General features: G+C 38.3%; 1 protein-coding gene across 1 annotated transcript in view; it reads right to left on the bottom strand.

Annotated features, from left to right (window-relative positions):
- Positions 1 to 631: 631 nt before the first annotated feature.
- The window catches only part of LOC131438958 (frizzled-2), a 79,920-nt gene continuing 61,700 nt past the window's right edge, over positions 632 to 18,851 (bottom strand). The window contains exon 3 of the mRNA XM_058609399.1: positions 632 to 6,600. Within this exon, the coding sequence (XP_058465382.1) occupies positions 4,167 to 6,116 (1,950 nt within the window). The 5' untranslated portion in view covers positions 6,117 to 6,600 and the 3' untranslated portion in view covers positions 632 to 4,166. The remainder of the gene's footprint in view (positions 6,601 to 18,851) is intronic.

An 18,851-nucleotide genomic window follows, 5' to 3' on the forward strand; every position in this document is an offset into this window, starting at 1 on the left:
TGATATCAATAATTTTGCTCATGAAATCTTTCATGATATAATGATTTTTAATTAGGGAACCGGCAATGGATTTTCATCCGTACAGTATTTATTGGAACGTTTCGTTTTTCTATCATATATCTTTTCTGGAGCCAATATAAAGCGAACACGGTTTTTATCTTTCTTTATTTAAACTTAGAATTTATAGAATAACCAACTTTTGATTGGAACCTCCAAAACCCATTCGGCTCGGCTCGACGAGATCGGAAAACGTATGTGTGAGTAGGTATGTACTTGCATATTTTTATGCTTTTTCTATTTACGCAGTTGGCTCCCAGATAGCTGAATCGATTTTAACAATGTTAGATTCGTTTGAAAGTTACTATGTTACAATGATTCGTTCAGATTGAAAAGACATACGGCGAACACTTTCGGATTCGGAGGTATAATCGTTTGAGTGATGTATACAATCAAAAACACATTTTTCCTGTTTAGTTTTCTCAGAGATAACAGAACCATTCATTTATATTCACTTGATTTTCTCGAAGATGGCTAGCCCCGTGATCGAGCGGTCAGGAAATAGATTTGGAGAACAACAGGAACTAATACTGGGCTGTCATCATGTATAATTATACAAACAAGTGTGTATTCATTTGGTTTTACATATTATTTTAATAATTTATTAAACAATTAAAAATATGCTTCACTTTATATATAAGTTTTTCTTGTTTCACGTTTTACTTGATCTGCTTATTGTATAATTTTTGCTTCCATTGTTTTTTCATTACTTTTGTTTCGTTATTTTTGTTTATACATTACGACTTTCCTTACTATTTGCATCATTACAATAATTATGCTCCAATACGGTAATAGTAATTGTAATTTAATTCAAAATATTCGTATACAGTCTATGTATCTGTTAAAACCAGATTTCATTCACACCGTTAATTTTATTCTGTTTCTCTTAGCATTTTTCTTCTTTCGAAAAAACAAAATAAATATAGAGTAAAAAGATATACTGAATGGAAGGAGCTGCCGGGACAAGAGACTTGAGGTTGCACAGGTTGATAAAACTGTTGAGATATTGGTTATTTGTCTTCATAGATTTGAGATCTAGGAATTCATAATTTTTTGAAAACTATGCGGAAAATGCGATATCGGATTTTTACAGCTTTCATTGGTGTTCATGCTACATGAATTTAACAGTGAGTTATGATTTTAATCTTCCCTAGTTTGAGTTCCCCATGATTTTGCATTTGCGTAGAATTGTTTTACTATCATTTTGTGAGATTTGGCTGATGAAAAGGGCTAGGAAACTATTCAAGCAAATATAGAAGCCAATTTATGTTGGCAATTTTCCAATTATGGATTCGAAGAGTCATTATTGCAATTTGAAAGGATTTTGCCTCGTCTTGCTGTTTGACTTTGGAGCAATTTTATTCTTCCGGAAGACGTGAGCACATCACGCACTCTGAAGAAGAACCGGAGTAGATGGCTGAACTGCCCGGAATTAGTGAGCCCCGAAACAATGCCACTGCCCGAGAAATTAAAATCACGTTCTCTAATTGGATAATCACTGTTTTGAATTTCCTATAATGATGCGGTTTACTTTGCTTAGGTATCTGCTTGTATATTTTATTCCACTAGGCATGAACTCGCACGTTCGGGACTGTTCTAGATTTTTCCCTTGCTTTCATTTCAATGAACCTATTTCAGACGTTTCGAGACAACAAATGTGATTCAAATATATTCAGCTCATTTCTGTTATTCAACAGTAGCATGAGCTATGTACAATTGCACATACCTAATAAGGACCGGAAGTTGATGATTAGGTTTATGAACTGAAAAGTATACCAACTAGCATTGCGCTCAATCACTCTCATCTACGAATCCGATTAATAATTGCTGTGATACATTGATATAGATCTCTAGAAATTAGCATTAAATAAATTACAAATAATATACAATTTGATTTGAATTAATCATTCGTTGAAAGTAGTTTCCAAATAAGTTTTTCAGGTGATTTTTAGCGAACAGATGATTTTGACTCTCGATACTTTAAGCTAGAATTATGATATGTACACACAGCTAAAGTAGTGTTGCTATTATTAGTAATAATAAAACTATGAACAAAAATGTATAAGTTGCTCTTTGCTGCGAGCATATTTATTGTACACGAAGAAACAATACTTAAACAATCCTTAGCGAAAAACTTCAATAGCTGAAGATATGGCAATCAAAGTAGGCTTCTTTACAACCAAGTACGAGTGATAAATGTGTGAACAAAAGTCACATTTTAATGTTTAAAATAAGGAAGCAAGATCTCATGGCATGCTACAATGACAAACTGATCGAGGAATGCTGAAACCTGCATCAAACTGCTGGATTTAATATATTATAAACAAGGTAGGATTTCGAAAAGAAAGCTGAAAACTGAAACACAATGGAAACCGTAGCGGAACGATGGTTCAATGGAAAAATCCATCAATCAAGTTGTCATTTCCTAGTTAAAATCAAGCAAGACGAACAGAAAATAAAACATAACCTAGCTGCGAACCAATCGAAAGACAGCAAATAAACATGGACTACTAAACCAAAACTCAAATTTATATTATTCTTTATTTTTTTTGTCTGATTCGCTCAATAACTTCATCTCTATATACCATAAACGAGTAAATTAATTCTAATTACGTATGAATGTTTCATGAAATGCACCTTTTAAGAGTGGTTTAATTACTTCCTTTTCGCAGTTGTTGTTATCTTTTATTTTCTTCTTCTCGCGGCAATCATTTATTATTTCTGAAAGAATGTTCATTGCCGTCTTTCTGCCAACTGACTGTATTAGCTTTGCTCGACATGGCGCGCGGTAATGACAATTTCGCTCCAAACCAGCTAATCCGGGTTAATGTAGATTTATATGTGCGTCCAGTCTGATTCATCCACGCGCGGTGTTGTGTTTCTCAGCGGCACAAACAGCTGCAGCAAAAATCTAGGATTTATAAATTCGTTGCCTGGCTGTGCTGACCGGATCTACGAATAGCTAATGTTGCTTTTTTTTTGGTGGACCGGAAATTAATGATTTTGGCAGTGAAATTTTCGTGTGTGTGTGAGTGTGATTGATATATTTTCTGTTCAACCGAGGTTAAATTTTTAATCTAGATGCTGGAATAGTATTGTCATTGCTGTCTGGTGCTTTTGGTATCGTGTGGTGAATGCTGTTTTTGTTTTGGCGCTACACTGAGCTAAGATTGGCATTCAGATTGGACAGTAGTACTTCGGAATCTGATCAGTTTCGATTTATCGCTACGATGGGGAAACACCACGAGAATGCTGCTTTTCGCTCTACTAGAACACATGATTAGTTCACAGTTAGAAAGTTTTTTATTTTTCAATAAGTAGACTATTTTTATTATTCTACCACATACCAATTATTTTATGACATCGGTAAATTTTATACTTTTGTTTTGCTTGATGTTAAAAAGTGTGTAGAAAATGCATTTCTCTGTTTTCTGTTGGGTATAAAAATCTGTCGATGGATCAGTTTCCTACACACATTTGTGTTTTTATTTGGACTAGAAAGAGAGCTGCTTCATCGTACTTATGTAAAGAGACATACAGGATGACAGTAGAAGTAGTAGTAGTAGTAGTATTAGTAGTACTTGGGATCATGATGTATCACCGATAGAGAGATGGCGACAGGGAGGGAACAGTGCGACTGTTGACCAGCACGATATCATTTGAACTAACCTATACATAGAAATGTGTACACTTTGTAAGTTGCTTTTCTTTTTCTTCTTGTCCTTAATGCATACAATAAGAAACAACGACATCTACATCACACAACTGTCTGGTTTTGTTTGCCTTACACTTGTTACAAATTAAACACAAACCTATGTGCCTACTACGATAACTTTGCTCTACACTTGTTGCATTCCTTCAACTCCCCACAAACGTTAGTGTGTGGAGTCCCTCCCCGTTTATGCGCGTCCGGGTCACAGGTGGTCGCTCGCATTGCTGGGTATCCATCGTGCCGTATCTGGTCGCACTGTTAACTATATCGGACCATAGTCGCTCAGGGCTTGTCCTGGTTGTGGTCCTGGCAGCGTTACGACGACAGAGACGGCTCGTGGATCGACCACCGAGCCGGATCCGGCAGTGAGCGTGGAAGCGCCGCCAATATCTCCAGGTCATACGTGACTCAACGGGGTTTGTTTGAGTACATGGTGGTGTAGATGATGATGACTAGTGGATGCCACGCTACCGATGGTTTGCGTGTATGGAGTGGCGAGAAGTGACGCAGCGGCAGAACCGGGTACTCCTATTCCGGACGTTGCATATGGCTGCGGTAGTGGAGGCCTTGGTTTGATCAATACTTGTCCGGCACCAGTAGGATCAGGTGATCCGAACAATCTTCGCCATAGTCGTCGCCATGATTCTACTGTTTTACCTGACCATATCCACACACCGGAAGTGATTCCTACTGCTAGAGCCATGAAATATTTCAGCATTAGAACCGAATACAGCGGTTTTTGACGGAATCCGGTTGTGGCTTTACACGGGCACGTCAATCCAGTCATCCAATCCTCGGAGAAGTTTGCTTCGTATAGATGGCATCCGATCACTATCGTAGCGGGAACAGTATACAGCACACTGAAGATTCCTATCCGGATCATCAGTTTTTCCAGCTTATCGGCCTTTGATCCAGCTCCTATTCCACCCTGCTGTTTGATAACGGATCGGATTCGGAATAGAGATACAAATCCAGCCATTAAAAATGTCGTTCCCACTACCAGATAGACGAACAGTGGTGCCAGAACAAAGTTTTTCAGATTTTCAACAGAAGAGTTTCCTACATAGCAGATTCCTGCAATCGGATCTCCATCGACGGCAGGCCTGAGGAGAACTGATACACTCTGCACTGTTGGTATTAACCAAGCCGCTAGGTGGAAGTACTGTGAATGTTTTGAGATGGCTTCGTTGCCCCACTTGAGTCCAGCGGCAAGAAACCAGGTGAATGATAAAATCACCCACCAGATAGAGGATGCCATGCCAAAAAAGTAGATCATGATGAAGACCATGGTACAGGAACTCTGACCCATTGTTGGGTACTTGATACCTTTCCCGTCACATGCTATCTCGTCGTGCCCGAGAAACAGTCGCGTTAGATAACCGCAGGACACAATAAAATAGCACGCTGACAGGAACACAATCGGTCGCTCAGGATACTTGAATCTTTCGGTGTCTATGAGGAACGTTGTGAGTGTCATTAGTGTGCTTATGCCGCAAAGGCCGGACCAGAGCGCGATCCACACCCCGGCGAAATCCTTTTCTTCCTGGCTGAAGAACGCTCCCCGACACGGGATCGCGCAGTTTATGACGTCGCCGACCCTTTCGACACTTTGGTTGTGCAGTAGGCTTTCCCTCCCCAGGGTCACCAGTGGCTCCCGACACCGGCACATGCACTCTTTTGTTCTTTCCCCTGGGGGATTTTGGCAGTTTTTTGAATTCTTGCCTTTACATTTGTTATTTTGGCCAGAAGCACCACCCGCATGAGATTTTCGGGTTGGTTTCGCATGAGAACCACTTCCACCACCACTTGCTCCACCGCCGCCAGATGATGAATGGCCGCCATCGTCTTCGCTGGGTTGCTCCATGCAGAGATTGTCGCTGTCTCCGGAAACGGGCAGATTTTCACATGCCATTCGTTCAGGCCAACTAAAGCTGTACTGTTGCATAATCGGTGCACAACCGGCCCTTGCCCGTTCGCAAACACTTCGACACACCGGCAAAGGTTTGTGGTAATCTTCTATGCAGATTGGTGTGTACATCGAGCATAAAAAGAACTTCAGATCTGGCGAACATTTAATCTCAACCAGTGGCCAGAACTGGTGCACCTCGAGTCCCGCTTCTTCCTGCGTTTCATGGTTCATTTCGTTCGGGAACGATGTTAGATTGTATCCGATACCTCGACACATCGGAATTGTAATTTCTTCACAGCGCGAGTGTGGGTCTTTCGGTATCGCCGGTAGATGCGGTGCCGGACTAACACCTGTGCCACCGTAGTAGCTGGAATCGGCACGGGTACTGCACAGAAGCAGTAGACCTACCGTCAGTGCGCTGATTGCTGTTTGTTTCATTTTTTTTGTGGCGGATGGTGATGAATGTACGGTTGTGATTTCGAATCAAATTTTCTGGTCCGAAAATGAGGCGAAACGTTTTCTTTGTTGGTTATCACCGCTATTGTTACTGTGATATCCGGAGACTGCGCTTATTGTCCTCAGTCCAGTCCGGGTGCAAAATTGCAATTAGATTATCTTCATCGTTACTTTCTGCTACAGCTGCAAACATACATCTCGCTATCGCTCATGTAACCACCGGTTAGTTGCTGCTGACGATGTTACTGTGATGGCACATGTGCAATACACTAATCGATGTACGGACTGTACGTCCTTTTCCGAGAGACACTGCTGATCGGACGTCTGTCGGACGTGGCTGGTGGCAGCAAGAAAATTAAATTCAGCAAACTTGTTCACCAAATCAGTGTATGCTGCCGGTTGCGGGTGATGGTTTCTGATGCGCGAGAAAAAGTAGCACTGTCTACTAAAGCTGGGGTCGCTCGGTCTGAAACAAAACGAGAAGAGAGAAGGAAATGAATATAAATTAGATTATAATTAATATCATATGGGGAAAGAATTTATATTTCAAGCGAAATCATATTAGACATAAATGAACGAAGTCAAGTGTAGCAGTGAGCTTGTTGGCAGCCTGTAACAGACATTATGCAAAAAGTAGTGCATGTTTCTTGCTCTGATCGCTTACGGAGACATGACATGTTTCAGTATGTCCCTAAAAGGGGGTTTTTGTTGCTTTCGTGTTTGAAAACTTCGACTCGACATATGCGTCCTAGTGCGGTGGGTTCGGTTGAGCGTTCGTACTCATATGACCGCACCAGAAAGTGCATCACCGAACCGGTCGCCTTGTTTGGCTTTGTACCCGGACGGTACCCCGTGCATGGGTACGAGTAATGCATGCTTCTAGGTTCCGTCATTTGTTCGTTTCCATCAGGCAGATTGGACAGTCTGCTTCGGGTCCGACGGTACCCAAGGAAGAAGCAAGTTATTGATGCTACTGCTGCTACCGATTTTTTTTTGCGGCTGCGTGCCTGGAATGGGTTGCTTTTTGGAGTACTTTTACCTAAATTGTGTCCATTAAAACTCCTTAGGGAAAGAGTGAACCGTACGGTATGTTGTGAAAGTACAGCTCTTCGATCGATGGCTTCAATTAAATGAACTGTCCAGGGTTAATTGAATATTAGACATGCAAGGGGCCAGTTGTTCTAGGATCCAAATTCTATTTTCGAGGGTCCTCTATGTCTTCTGTGCATGCAGTTTGGATGGTATTCATTCGAAACGTGGTGTGAATTGCAAATAAAAAAGTACAGTGCATATTGCTGTGTTTGTGTTTCAGGTTGATCTCGAATTTATTTGGCAGAAAACCGGCCTATTGTCGAAGGTATGCCATTAAACGGTTATATATAAAGTTGGGGCTCAAAAAATTGATTTTAGTATTTGTCTATTCGGAAAGTTTTGGAAAGTATCTTGGTAATATTTTATCCAGATCGGAGCACTAAATTTCAAATGACAGTCGTTCGCAGCGCACATGTTCCATCGGTCACCAACTTTAAACGCGATTATCTTGGAGTAGAGTTTTTTTGAAAAATACTTTTGCGATGAACGTGATGTCTTAAAAAATTTTCAATCGATTTTCATAATTTTTTTTTCATTGTTCTCATTGATACTCGCGTGTACCTGAACAATTCCGTTTTAAGCCCAAAACCAAATCAAGTGCACCGCAATAAATGTCTCTTTAATATTTCTTTGACTTTTTCTATTTCAGTTAAGGACAATTCCTAGAAATGGCCTTGACTCTGACAATTTTCAACTTTTTTATGATTTTTTTCATAAAAATATGTGTCAAATTCGCTCAAACTTTGGAAAACTTTCCCGAGACCCGGAGGGCCGAATGTTGTATACCAATCGGTTCAGCTCGACGAACTAAACAAATGTCTCTGTGTGCGATTGTATATGTGTTTGTTTACATGTGCAAGACCTGGACCGATTTTGATCAAACTAGTTGCAAATGAAATGCCATCCTGGAAGTATGTACGGTATTGTTTTTGTTTTGTCGTGAATACGACTTACTTTACTATGGGGCTTTTCAAAATTTACCGTGTGAGAGTGTGATAAGTTTATGATCGTGAATATCTCTTGTTGTATCTAACGAATCAACATAATTTTTGCTACATGCCATCGGAAATATGATCACGATTTTATGATAAAATTTTCAGTTGTGTGACATAATCTCAAATAATTAAAAATTAAACTTTTCTGAAATGTTTGGTATAAACGAGTATCAAAGAGGATAATTCATAAGGCGCGTTTGCCTTTCTCGTATTTTTAAAGCTCATAGCTCAGTGATCTGTGGAAGGATTTGATGTATTTTGTGTCGTTTGCAAAGCTAGTTTCGCTTCCGACAAGAGCGATTACGTCACAGCTAACAGTTGTTTGCATTGGTGAAAAAACAACGAAAAGAGGACAACGGTGGAGAGCACCACACAAAATCAGCCGTTTTAATGGCTCTAAAAGTTTTCTAAAGAACTATTAGGATTTCTTGCTCGCAAATCGAAGGTAAATATCCTCAGATTAGTGCAAATCTAGAACAGTTTGATTAGATTTGTGCACTTTTGGCTGTGTGAAATTCACAGTAATCGAGATCAAGTGAAGCCTTCTTTGTTTTTGCGAAAAATGTGAAAAAGGGGAATGCTTGCATAATTCATACAATTGATCAACTAATTGATATTCGGAAGTGTTAAGGAACATGTCAGTTGTTTTCGTAATCACGACATCCAGTTATGTCTCTGTCATTACCCACCCGCCGTTTTGAATGTGATGATTACATTCCGAGTTATACAATTTTTTTTGACGAACTCGATTTTATATGCCTTATCTCAATAGTAGGGGATTTGGACGAAGTACGATGAAATGACGCTTAAATATCTTTAATCTAGACACAATTTTCAATACAATCGTTTTTAGGTACTCTCAGCATAGTATTTTGGTTTGATTTGTTTTTAATACGGTTCCTTCTTGGTCATATTGGAAATTCTGCATTATCATCGAATTTTGAGAGATGGCCCATACATTTATATAACTAAATCGATTGTAACTGTCTTCAACTACTCAACTACAACCACCGAAAAAACCAAATTTTTCTGTTTATTCTAATAAACATTTTGTCCTATTTTTACCGTAATCGAACACCATTCTTTCTAGTCAAAACTTTCGTAAGTCAAACAAAAATTGATGCAGAAAACATGCGAATCGATAAAGAAAGGTATCATCTCACTATCAGGTGGATAAGGCACGTTTTTAAATGCAGTTAGAATCGAATTCGTTAGAATTTCGTTGAACATGACAAACTACTTTAACCCAATTTGACATTGACGTTAGCGGATGCCTTTTTGAACTTTTCTTAATTCGTTAAAATTTGCTTTGTAAGCATTTGTACAGCTCATGAAACTGTTTCAGCAAATACTGGATTCAACATTAATGATGTTTTTATTGATTCTACTCGCTCGGTGCCAGTGTTTTACCCTGACAGCTGATCAGTAAAACGTTTTTGTAAAGTTTGGTTTGCACGCTTGCTGCTCGGAAAAGAAAACGGGTGCAAAATAGTTGCCCGCGAATTGCTCCGAAAGTGCATTTTTTTCGTGCGGTGCAAATCAATGAAACACAGTGCACCTGTTTTGATTGCTCGACCGCACGAAAAGTGCACGGATAGGGCAAAACACTCCACGAGTGTGGTCATTGAAAAACGACATAAGTTTCCAGTGTCTAACATAAGATGGCGCCATCACTATATTACACGAGTCGTAGAGCAAGTTTGAATATCTGTTTGAATGAATATATTGAGCAAGGTTGAATAATGGTATTCGCATGATTACAATTGGGCATTTCTGTTACAGTGTTTTTACTCGAAGCAAAACCAAAACTAGTTTTGGCGGTCCGACAGCAGTGGAAACTGGTTTAGGTTCGGCATCAAGCGAAAACGACATTGTAATACAAGACTTATTGCTGAAATGGCGTGTCGACAGCGACCAGTTCAAACGGGTCAAAATCGGTGATTGTTATGGTTATGGCTTAATCACCCAGGTAACCATTAAGCATTAATATTAGCAGTAAAATAGTCTCTTATGGGCACATTTTCCGAGTGTTATCAAAAATTGTTAGCTCCGAAATATGAGTTTTTGCCTTTCTCATATAGAAAGGTAATGCAATCACTGTGAAAACCGACTTTTGAACCGAGGCCCGGAGGGACTTTTCTGGGAGATGGCTAAACTGATTCAAATGAAAGGTCTTGTGATCCCATACAAAATTCCTGAATATTATTTGGATCCGACTTCCGGTACCGGAGTTATGGGGTAAAATGTGCCAAAAATGAAAATATGTGTTCTAACACTTCTCATTTTCACAAACTTAGGTTCAAATGAAGGTGGTCCTGTGGTTCCATACGTAATTTCTGAATTTCATCCGGATCCGACTTCCGGATCCAACTTCCGGATCCGGAAATATAGGGTAAAGTATGTTAAACATTTTATACCATCACTGAAAAGGGCGAAAAACCGTGAAAATTTTTCTAAATCGGCCTCAAATCTTCTCCAATTGATAGTTTTGATCAGAAGACAGTCAAACAAACCGATTTCGGTTATTCTTTTGAGAATCGAAGAAAATTATTTAGAAGAATACCACAGTATTATATAGGATAGTATGATTGATATGAGAAAGGCATCATTACACCACTAGGTGGATTAAATCAGGTTTTTTTGTGATCTTTGACAATTACTTGGAAAAAAAATTCGATGATATCAAATTCTTTTTTCAAATAAATCTTATGCTGGCATGGAAAATCAACGAATTTCATATAACCGATTTCGATGTATTTTTAAAATTCGTTGATTTTCCATGAAAAGCGTGCAAAGGTTTTCTAAAAATTTGTCCAAATGTAATTCTTGTAGCCATCATAAGGTTCATCAGAAAAAAATTATATCATCGTATTATTTTTCCAGATAATTGTGAAAGATCAGAGATAACTGTGAAAGATCATCAATTTTTCAAATTTTCTATCGAAAATTTCCTATAACTACCCGCGCGCTTCTTTGATGTCTGTATGTTTTCGAACGTACATTTTTTGAAATTTTCGTAGTCTTTCAGAAATTTTCCCCAATAATTTCTGTATTTTTGCATGACTGCATAGATAGAAAGCCTCTAATCTCTTCAAAAGCTAAATTAATATTTCTCACAAAGGGAAGTAAATTGGGAAAAAATATATCAACTAACAAAAATTTCGCCCTCTTTTCTTATGGAAATCATTACATTCCTTTTGTGGAATTTGACCATTCTGTTTCAACAGATTTCGCAGCCGAGTTTTAGCGTAGAGAGTCATTGCACTGCTAGTACTACGATCCTACTGACACTAAGAATCCTTCCAGGTCGGGGCTCGAACATACGACAACTGGCTTGTAAGACCAGTAAGGCATTGAGTCGCCAACCCGGATTAAAGCTTTTTTCTTGCGAAACAGACTCATCGCATCATACGCTTCAATTCTAATGAAGATATCGAAAAATTCACTAGTTTTGTTATGAGACTCAGTGGAAGAAACATTTTTCCGTCCAGAATACTTCATGTGAAAAATGAGAATTTGAAAAAAATGTTGTTAAGGTACTTGTTTTGAGAGACATTCCTTTGAAAAAAATTTCTTTTACTATTGAAATTTGCGACATTCGAAAAACACTGATATCGAATCGAACGCGAGTGCAATGTACGATCGAAGATTAAATCGAGCAAAATACTGTACATTGACTGCTGGGAGAATTGCGATACAGGCTGGTTCCAATCAACATAAGAACTCTGTATTAGTCTACTTCCTCGCATTGAACAATCAGGCTAAAGCCCCGGACGCCCGTTGTTGTGGCGGGGTATCCGTTTGCAGAAGGATGAAAAGGATCAATGAACCACAGAAGCGTACTGCTGTTGATTGCTTTCTACCGATTGAGAGAGCACCATAGCTTGCAAATATCGACACCCGCAAGCTTCGGGTCGACCAAATCCATCGGTATTCTATCGTTCCGAGCAAAGGATGAAGCAAATGGTGTGTGTAATTTGTGGGTTGAGTTGCAATAACAACGGTACATTCGGTTTGGAGTACAACGTTCTTCCTGCTTTTGGTGAAGCGTAGAACTAATGGATCATCATCGGGAGAGCGATTGCTGTCGCAGTAAAATAACCATTTCAGCACTTTTTAAACGCTGCAAGAATGTGCCTTGGAAGGACGACTGATATCAAAGATATCGAAATGCGAGAGAAAAATGTTTTCTATGATTTTCAGCAATTCGCTCACGGTGCCACTTTATCAAGTTTAGAAAAAGCTGAGCTGTTTACTGGTGTGTTCAAATTCATCCATCATGTTTCTACGTATCCACTGTTGCAATTACATTACAAGCATCTCTAAATATGCCACCTAGGATAATTGATCATGGTTGTGAAAAATCGTTGATTGTACTACAAGCTGGCATGTAAACATGACTAGCGGAAACGGGGACTCAACGAAAAGTTTACCACTTTCCGGGAATCAAGTACACATGCAATAAAAAGAAATGCCCTACCGGTCGGTTTCGAGTCGATTTTACTAATCTCTCACTCTCAACTACAATATCGTGGTAAGAAGACGACTGGCGTGAAAATCTGTATGTAGAGTAATTACTTAACCATTTGTTGCGCTGTTTGCGAAGTGCTCGTCGCGGTAAGGTGCACTTTGCTGGGGCCGGCGGAGTTCAGCATTATTGTAATTCCTACCGTGCGCGCCGGCACAGTGAAGGTGCTCTCGTCAGACTGCCGAAGCCACTACCAATCCATTTGGTACTGGCCGAACAACGAGCGAAAGTAATGTGCATCACCCAACGTCCTGAGGTAGGTCCCCACCACTCGCCACACTCCGGAAGGAAAAAAGAAGGAAGACTTAGAAAATCTAGTGCATGCATGGCATGTGCGTTTTATTTTCTCTATGCACACACACACACTCTACTGGCTGCTTACTAGCCAGAGATTATGTTTGTTCTGAAACGACCGCCAGTAATGGCAGCGTCGCTGTCAGGTCAATCCTACAGTCGCGGACTTGACTTTGTGACCACGGTGACCTTTTGTTTAAATTGGCGTTTATTCTTTCGTGTGTGTCTTACGTCAGACTTGTTTGAATAATTCAGTTGTTTTCAGCGTCGTTCGATATTGATTACTGATGTGCAACATCAAATATCGATTCCAGTTTTGATAAACAATTTTGAAAGATGTTTTGAGTTTTCTAAAAGAAACATTTTCAACTGGACGTCTGCTTTAAACTTCTATCAATAAGTAAAATTGTGTTACCAGAAAATGGTTTCGGAAAGCCCAAATCTCTGAAGTCATAGAAAACAATGTCCTTTCGGCAAAATTTAGATGCATAGTTTGTATCTGTATAAAATATATTGAAATATCGTTTTATTTTTATATCGTTTGTTTCTGATCTTTCCAAATAGTATAAAACAAAAAGAAACAAGAAAGTAGTATCATTACAGAGAACAGATTTTCTCTAAAACAACGCGTCTATAGATGATCACTTTTCAAAATGGCATACACTTTATTTCTTGCACACATTTTCCTGGTAGTATCTCAATTTCTAGGAACCAACATAGAATTTGAAAAGCTTTTCATTGAAAGTTTCAACCTTCTGATACTCTCTATTTCGTTCATTTTCCAGACAAATTATGGATGTCATTCCAACGAAAACTTTTTTTTATATCGAGCCAATCCATGTTTAGACTGCTTCAGAGTTGCACTACAAGTAATCATTCGATGTAACAAAGTGATAGTCAGATGGAGCTAGGATTGGAGAGTTCACCGGGTGCGATAATCTTTCCCATTAAGTAGTTTTAGAGGAAAATAACTAGGACGTTTTTATTTTGACTTGTGAATAGGTTAATGTCAACATAGAAACAGAGTGAGGTGTTTCTTGTAATTAATTAAAATTAATTAATGTATCATTTGGACAATCTCTTGGTACAAAAGATGATGATGTTTCATACCTGCTGGAGAAAGACTTAGTAGGTGTCACCTCCAGTGGGAGTAGACAATTCTCCGCTTGCAAAAGAACACACGGTACGAATTACAATAATTTCAAAGGAAGAAAATATCCAAAACTTCTTTAATAATCAATTTACTGATACTAAAAGTCAACTGCGCAGGCTAGAATGTATGCAATGTCGCTCTCTGCATCAAAACTTGCATCATTTATACCAAACATTTTGAAAAACTATAATTGAGCAATTCCAGAAATGCTCCAGATCATCAGACTCGACCTTCTCCGATTTAGATGAAACTTTGCACATGGCTTCAGTATGGCAAACCATAAGTTTTAAACCGAAGGAGAGGTCAAACCGACTCACGAGTGATTTTTTAAAAGGGCGTATGTATTTTCGCATATCACGAAAATTGCCTTTTTCAAATCGTTGTAACTCGGAAACCGTTAATTGTACAAAAATAGCGTTCAGGAAGAAGTTGTAGGGAATCGATTGGGCACTCTAAAAAAATATACACTGAAATTTTTTTTAAATTTTTCTCCCAATAATTATAAAATAATTCGAAAAAGTTAAATAAAAAAAATCAGAGTTTTAATTTTATTTTTAAAGTTTTATTTCAAAGCTGTTATTAAAACCTACAGATCCGTGTTTTTTGAAAAATGAAGAAGTTACAGCTAAAACAATTTACAGATATATTCGAAATTTCAAGTTCTCGTTAAAAGATAATCATTTAAACAGTAGAATTATATTCTTCAGGTTAAAGGCAATTAATTTGTTCATGATAGCCTTTCTTTTAAAAGTAGCTGTTCTTGAGATACTTGGATATTTAATTATAACACCATTTTTTATATTTCCATGAATTGTTTATTTGCTTGCTGTATCTACAATTATTACATGTACATGAATAATTCCTAATTATATTTAAGGTTTTAGGTTTTTGAAAATTGTATGAGCACTACGTGCATCGTCATTCAAATACAGTCTATAGTGGTATCTGTTAATTGGGAAAAAATTCCGGAACACACAAAACCAGGAAAAGGTTTACAACACTTTGGGAAAACCATCAATCTGTAGGTTTTAATAAGAGCTTTAAAATAAAATTATCAAAAAAATCGAAAGCCTGATTTATTTTAACTTAATTTTTTTGGTTCAATTTGAAATTATTGAGAAAAAAAAACAATTTTTTTTCGGTGTATATTTTTTTAGAATGTCCCTACAACTTCTTCCTGGACGTCATTTTTGTACGATTAACGGTTTCCGAATTACAACGAGAAAAACTTGATGATTTACATGCACCCGTAAACCGTTTTAGCCGTAACAGCTTCAAAATAAAAATTATCAAAATAAAATTAAAACCCTGATTTTTTTAATTTAACTTTTTCGGATTGTAATTGTAATTATTGAGAAAAAAATCAAAAACTTTTTTCAGTGTATTTTTTAGAGTGCCCAATCGATTCCCTACAACTTCTTCCTCAACGCCATTTTTGTACAATTAATGGTTTTTGAGTTACAACGATTTGAAAAAGTTAATTTTTGTTAAATGCAAAAATACATACGCCCTTTTTAAAAATCAGTCGTGAGTCGGATTGACCTCTCCATCGGTTCAAAAACTTATGGTATGTCATACTGAAGCCATGTGCAAAGTTTCATCCAAATCGGAGATGGTCGATTCTGATTCTGTCACTTTTTCATCTACTTATTCCAGGAATTGCTCAATTTTAAGTTATTTGCGGTGATTTTATACTACTGAAAATTTTATCATAAATTCCTAATCACATTTGCGATAGCATGGAGAAAATAACATGTTGTTCGGTTAAAAATAACAAGAAATATTTACGATTAAGTTCTACCCATTCTTGTACAGGGTAAACTTTGAAAAGGCTCCTCATTGCAAAGTAAGTCGTATTCAGGACAAAATAAATAGAGACATGTATGTCATATAAATATTGTTAGGGACATTGAACAGTAAAATTGGAAAACTAATAAGTCGGGATATATGTTGTAATTTCAACTTGAATCTAAATTTGTTTTCAAGTGTGTAAGGTTTCCTTATTCTGCTTACAATTTTCGCTTTGGTAATTGAACTCAAAATTGAATAAATAAAGTTATTATGTTCGATTATTTACTACGGTTATAACTATATGATAATTGCTCTCAGTTGTAAATATGAAATCGAAGAAGCAAAATGTCAGTTTTTGCTCGAGTATCGCAAAAATTCAATCTATTCGCACGCTAAGTCAGCGAAATTGTTTGATGTGGCGAATTCAATTGGCAGGAAGGTAAGCGCTTGGAGAACGTTTGTCATTAAGCAATTGAAATTGAACCTTTTTCATGTGGAATCCGAACCTCTCCGTTCAGGAAACCGCAAGCAAGCTGAAATAGTCGTCTACAACTATGTATCGAGCTAACTAGTTTAACATTGTCAAGTTTAAAATCGGCTAGAGCATAATTTTTTCGAATTGATTTACCAAACATTCTAGTGTAAACAAAACTGAATCATTGCTTAATTGTTAAAGTTGGGAATAAAAATTGCACTTGAAAAAGGGTCCGTTCGAGATTTTTTTTGTTTCGTCTTCGACTTATTTCTGCTTTATCATATTATATTGAGCTGCTGCAGTATGAACTGCTAAAGCACTGATAAGTCTAAGGCGAAATCTAAAAATCTGAGCATGATTTATATTTATGTGCACTTTAATACAAAACGGTTAGTAGTACACTAAGGTCTTTTTTTATGCGTTTTTTTATGCGACTTTTGTATGCGAATTTTCAGAGTTATGTGGTTTTCTTATGCGAATTTTCAGAGTTATGCGGTTTTTTATGCGAATTTTCAGAGTTATTCGGTTTCCTTTCTGCGGTTTTTTAAATGCGAAGTTTCAGAGTTATACGGTTTTTTTATGCGAAGTTTCAGAGTTATGCGGTTTTTTTATGCGATACGTAAACTCGCATAAAAAAGACTTCAGTGTAATTAAATTATGTATAGAGTAAAATTTGAGTATATAAAATACATTCCAACGATAATATTTTAAAAAATCACAAAAGCAAATGACAGTTTCTCACTTTCTTCTGCTAGTAATTCTTTAATTTAAATCTTTAGATGCATAACGGAGAGTCACACAAAATATGCCAAATACGATTCGTCCGAATCAATCCAGTTCTGGTCTGTTGTATATCGTAACGTGGTACCTCCGACTCGGCCACCACTGTAACGTACCGGGTGGTGGAAGCAATCTCGAAACGGCAGACAGAGAACGCACTCGGCCTACTCGAGATACCAAGGCTGACAAGTGATTGAAGGAGAGGAATTTTTTTCGAAATGGAAGTGTATTACTTCAAGCGAAGGTACTCGTCTTCCGGAACGCGTTGTGTTCGTAGAAGAATGGGGCAAAGTAAACTTTTCAGATAAAAATAGTTCACAGATAATAAAATTTTATTCTTTCGTCGTAATCGGGGCCTAACATTTATATTCACATAAAAACGGGTCGAGCTGGAATGATAGACGATTTCATCGAAACTATTTATGTTTGAATAGATAGTGTAACTGTGAAGCATCGAACTTGGGATCAAGCTGGCATTTATGAGAACGGAAATCGTCTACTGAATCGATATTTAATTATGTGATGTCCCCTTGGAGGATACATTATTCGCATTTTACGAGATCGCCCATGAAGTGCGGATTAAGTCATTTGTTCATAATTTCTTCGGCTCGTCCAACTGATGCGATCCACAACGAAGTCGTTATGACTTTATAGACTGTAACGAAGACCCCCTTCGCCGAACGATGCCGTTTCCTGCTTCGCCGGCTTTGAACGCACCAAACCAGGAACCATTCCTGAATTCAGTTAATAGGGAAGCAAGACATCGTTGAATGGGAAATTAATTACTCAATAAAAAAGCGAAACTTTACAGTACCACCCAAAACTGACCGGACCGATGCTGGGTGCAGAGTTCGTAAACTGTGGACTGTGCGGACAAACCGTGAAGTTGGCAGCGGGTGTGAAGTTGATTGACCGCTCGGTTGAGTGTGAAAATCGATGTTACACCACACACCAAGGCCCCGATGGGATTCGACCGGGGCAAGTTGAAACCGGCGGGATCAGTCAGGAGTGGCAAACTAGGGATAAGGAAGAACGGTTGCCGCAACCAAACGAAACCATCGACAGCACTAGCAACACCACTGACGTCTCATCGGTTAGTTGAAGCGTGAAATTATTTAGACTACCAGTCATTCAGATCAGTCAAATCCGAATTTACGTACAGTGAGTTGATGATGGTCAATTTTTATCTACAAGTTTCGTCACAATTCGGAGACAAAACAAAGTTTGCAACTGCGATTCAAGGCGCAAAATGAAGTGAGAAGAAGGTGGCCAATTCTGTCCAAACCGTACCACGTTGCGTTCCACTGTGGGATTGTCAAAATCTTAAACTGGACCCCGAACGGCGACTTGAAGCTGGTTTCAGAAGTGCCAATAAAGATATTGAATTACCGTACTTCTTTCTGTCCGACCGGTGGTGGTGTGGCCGTGGCAGTGTTTTTCGTTGGTTTATTTTCGAGAAGCCACTTTCCCGGTCAACCGTACAGGCAGATAAACTCCGGGGCGGGAGACGCGATCCACTTGGCATTAACGGATGGTTGGTTCGTTGGTAGAAGCAAGCAAAACGCAAGTGCCGATGATGGTGCTGCAACGCATCATCCGAGACGGCAGC

This window comes from Malaya genurostris, chromosome 3 (genome assembly GCF_030247185.1).
Source record: "Malaya genurostris strain Urasoe2022 chromosome 3, Malgen_1.1, whole genome shotgun sequence".
NCBI classification, from domain to species: domain Eukaryota; kingdom Metazoa; phylum Arthropoda; class Insecta; order Diptera; family Culicidae; genus Malaya; species Malaya genurostris.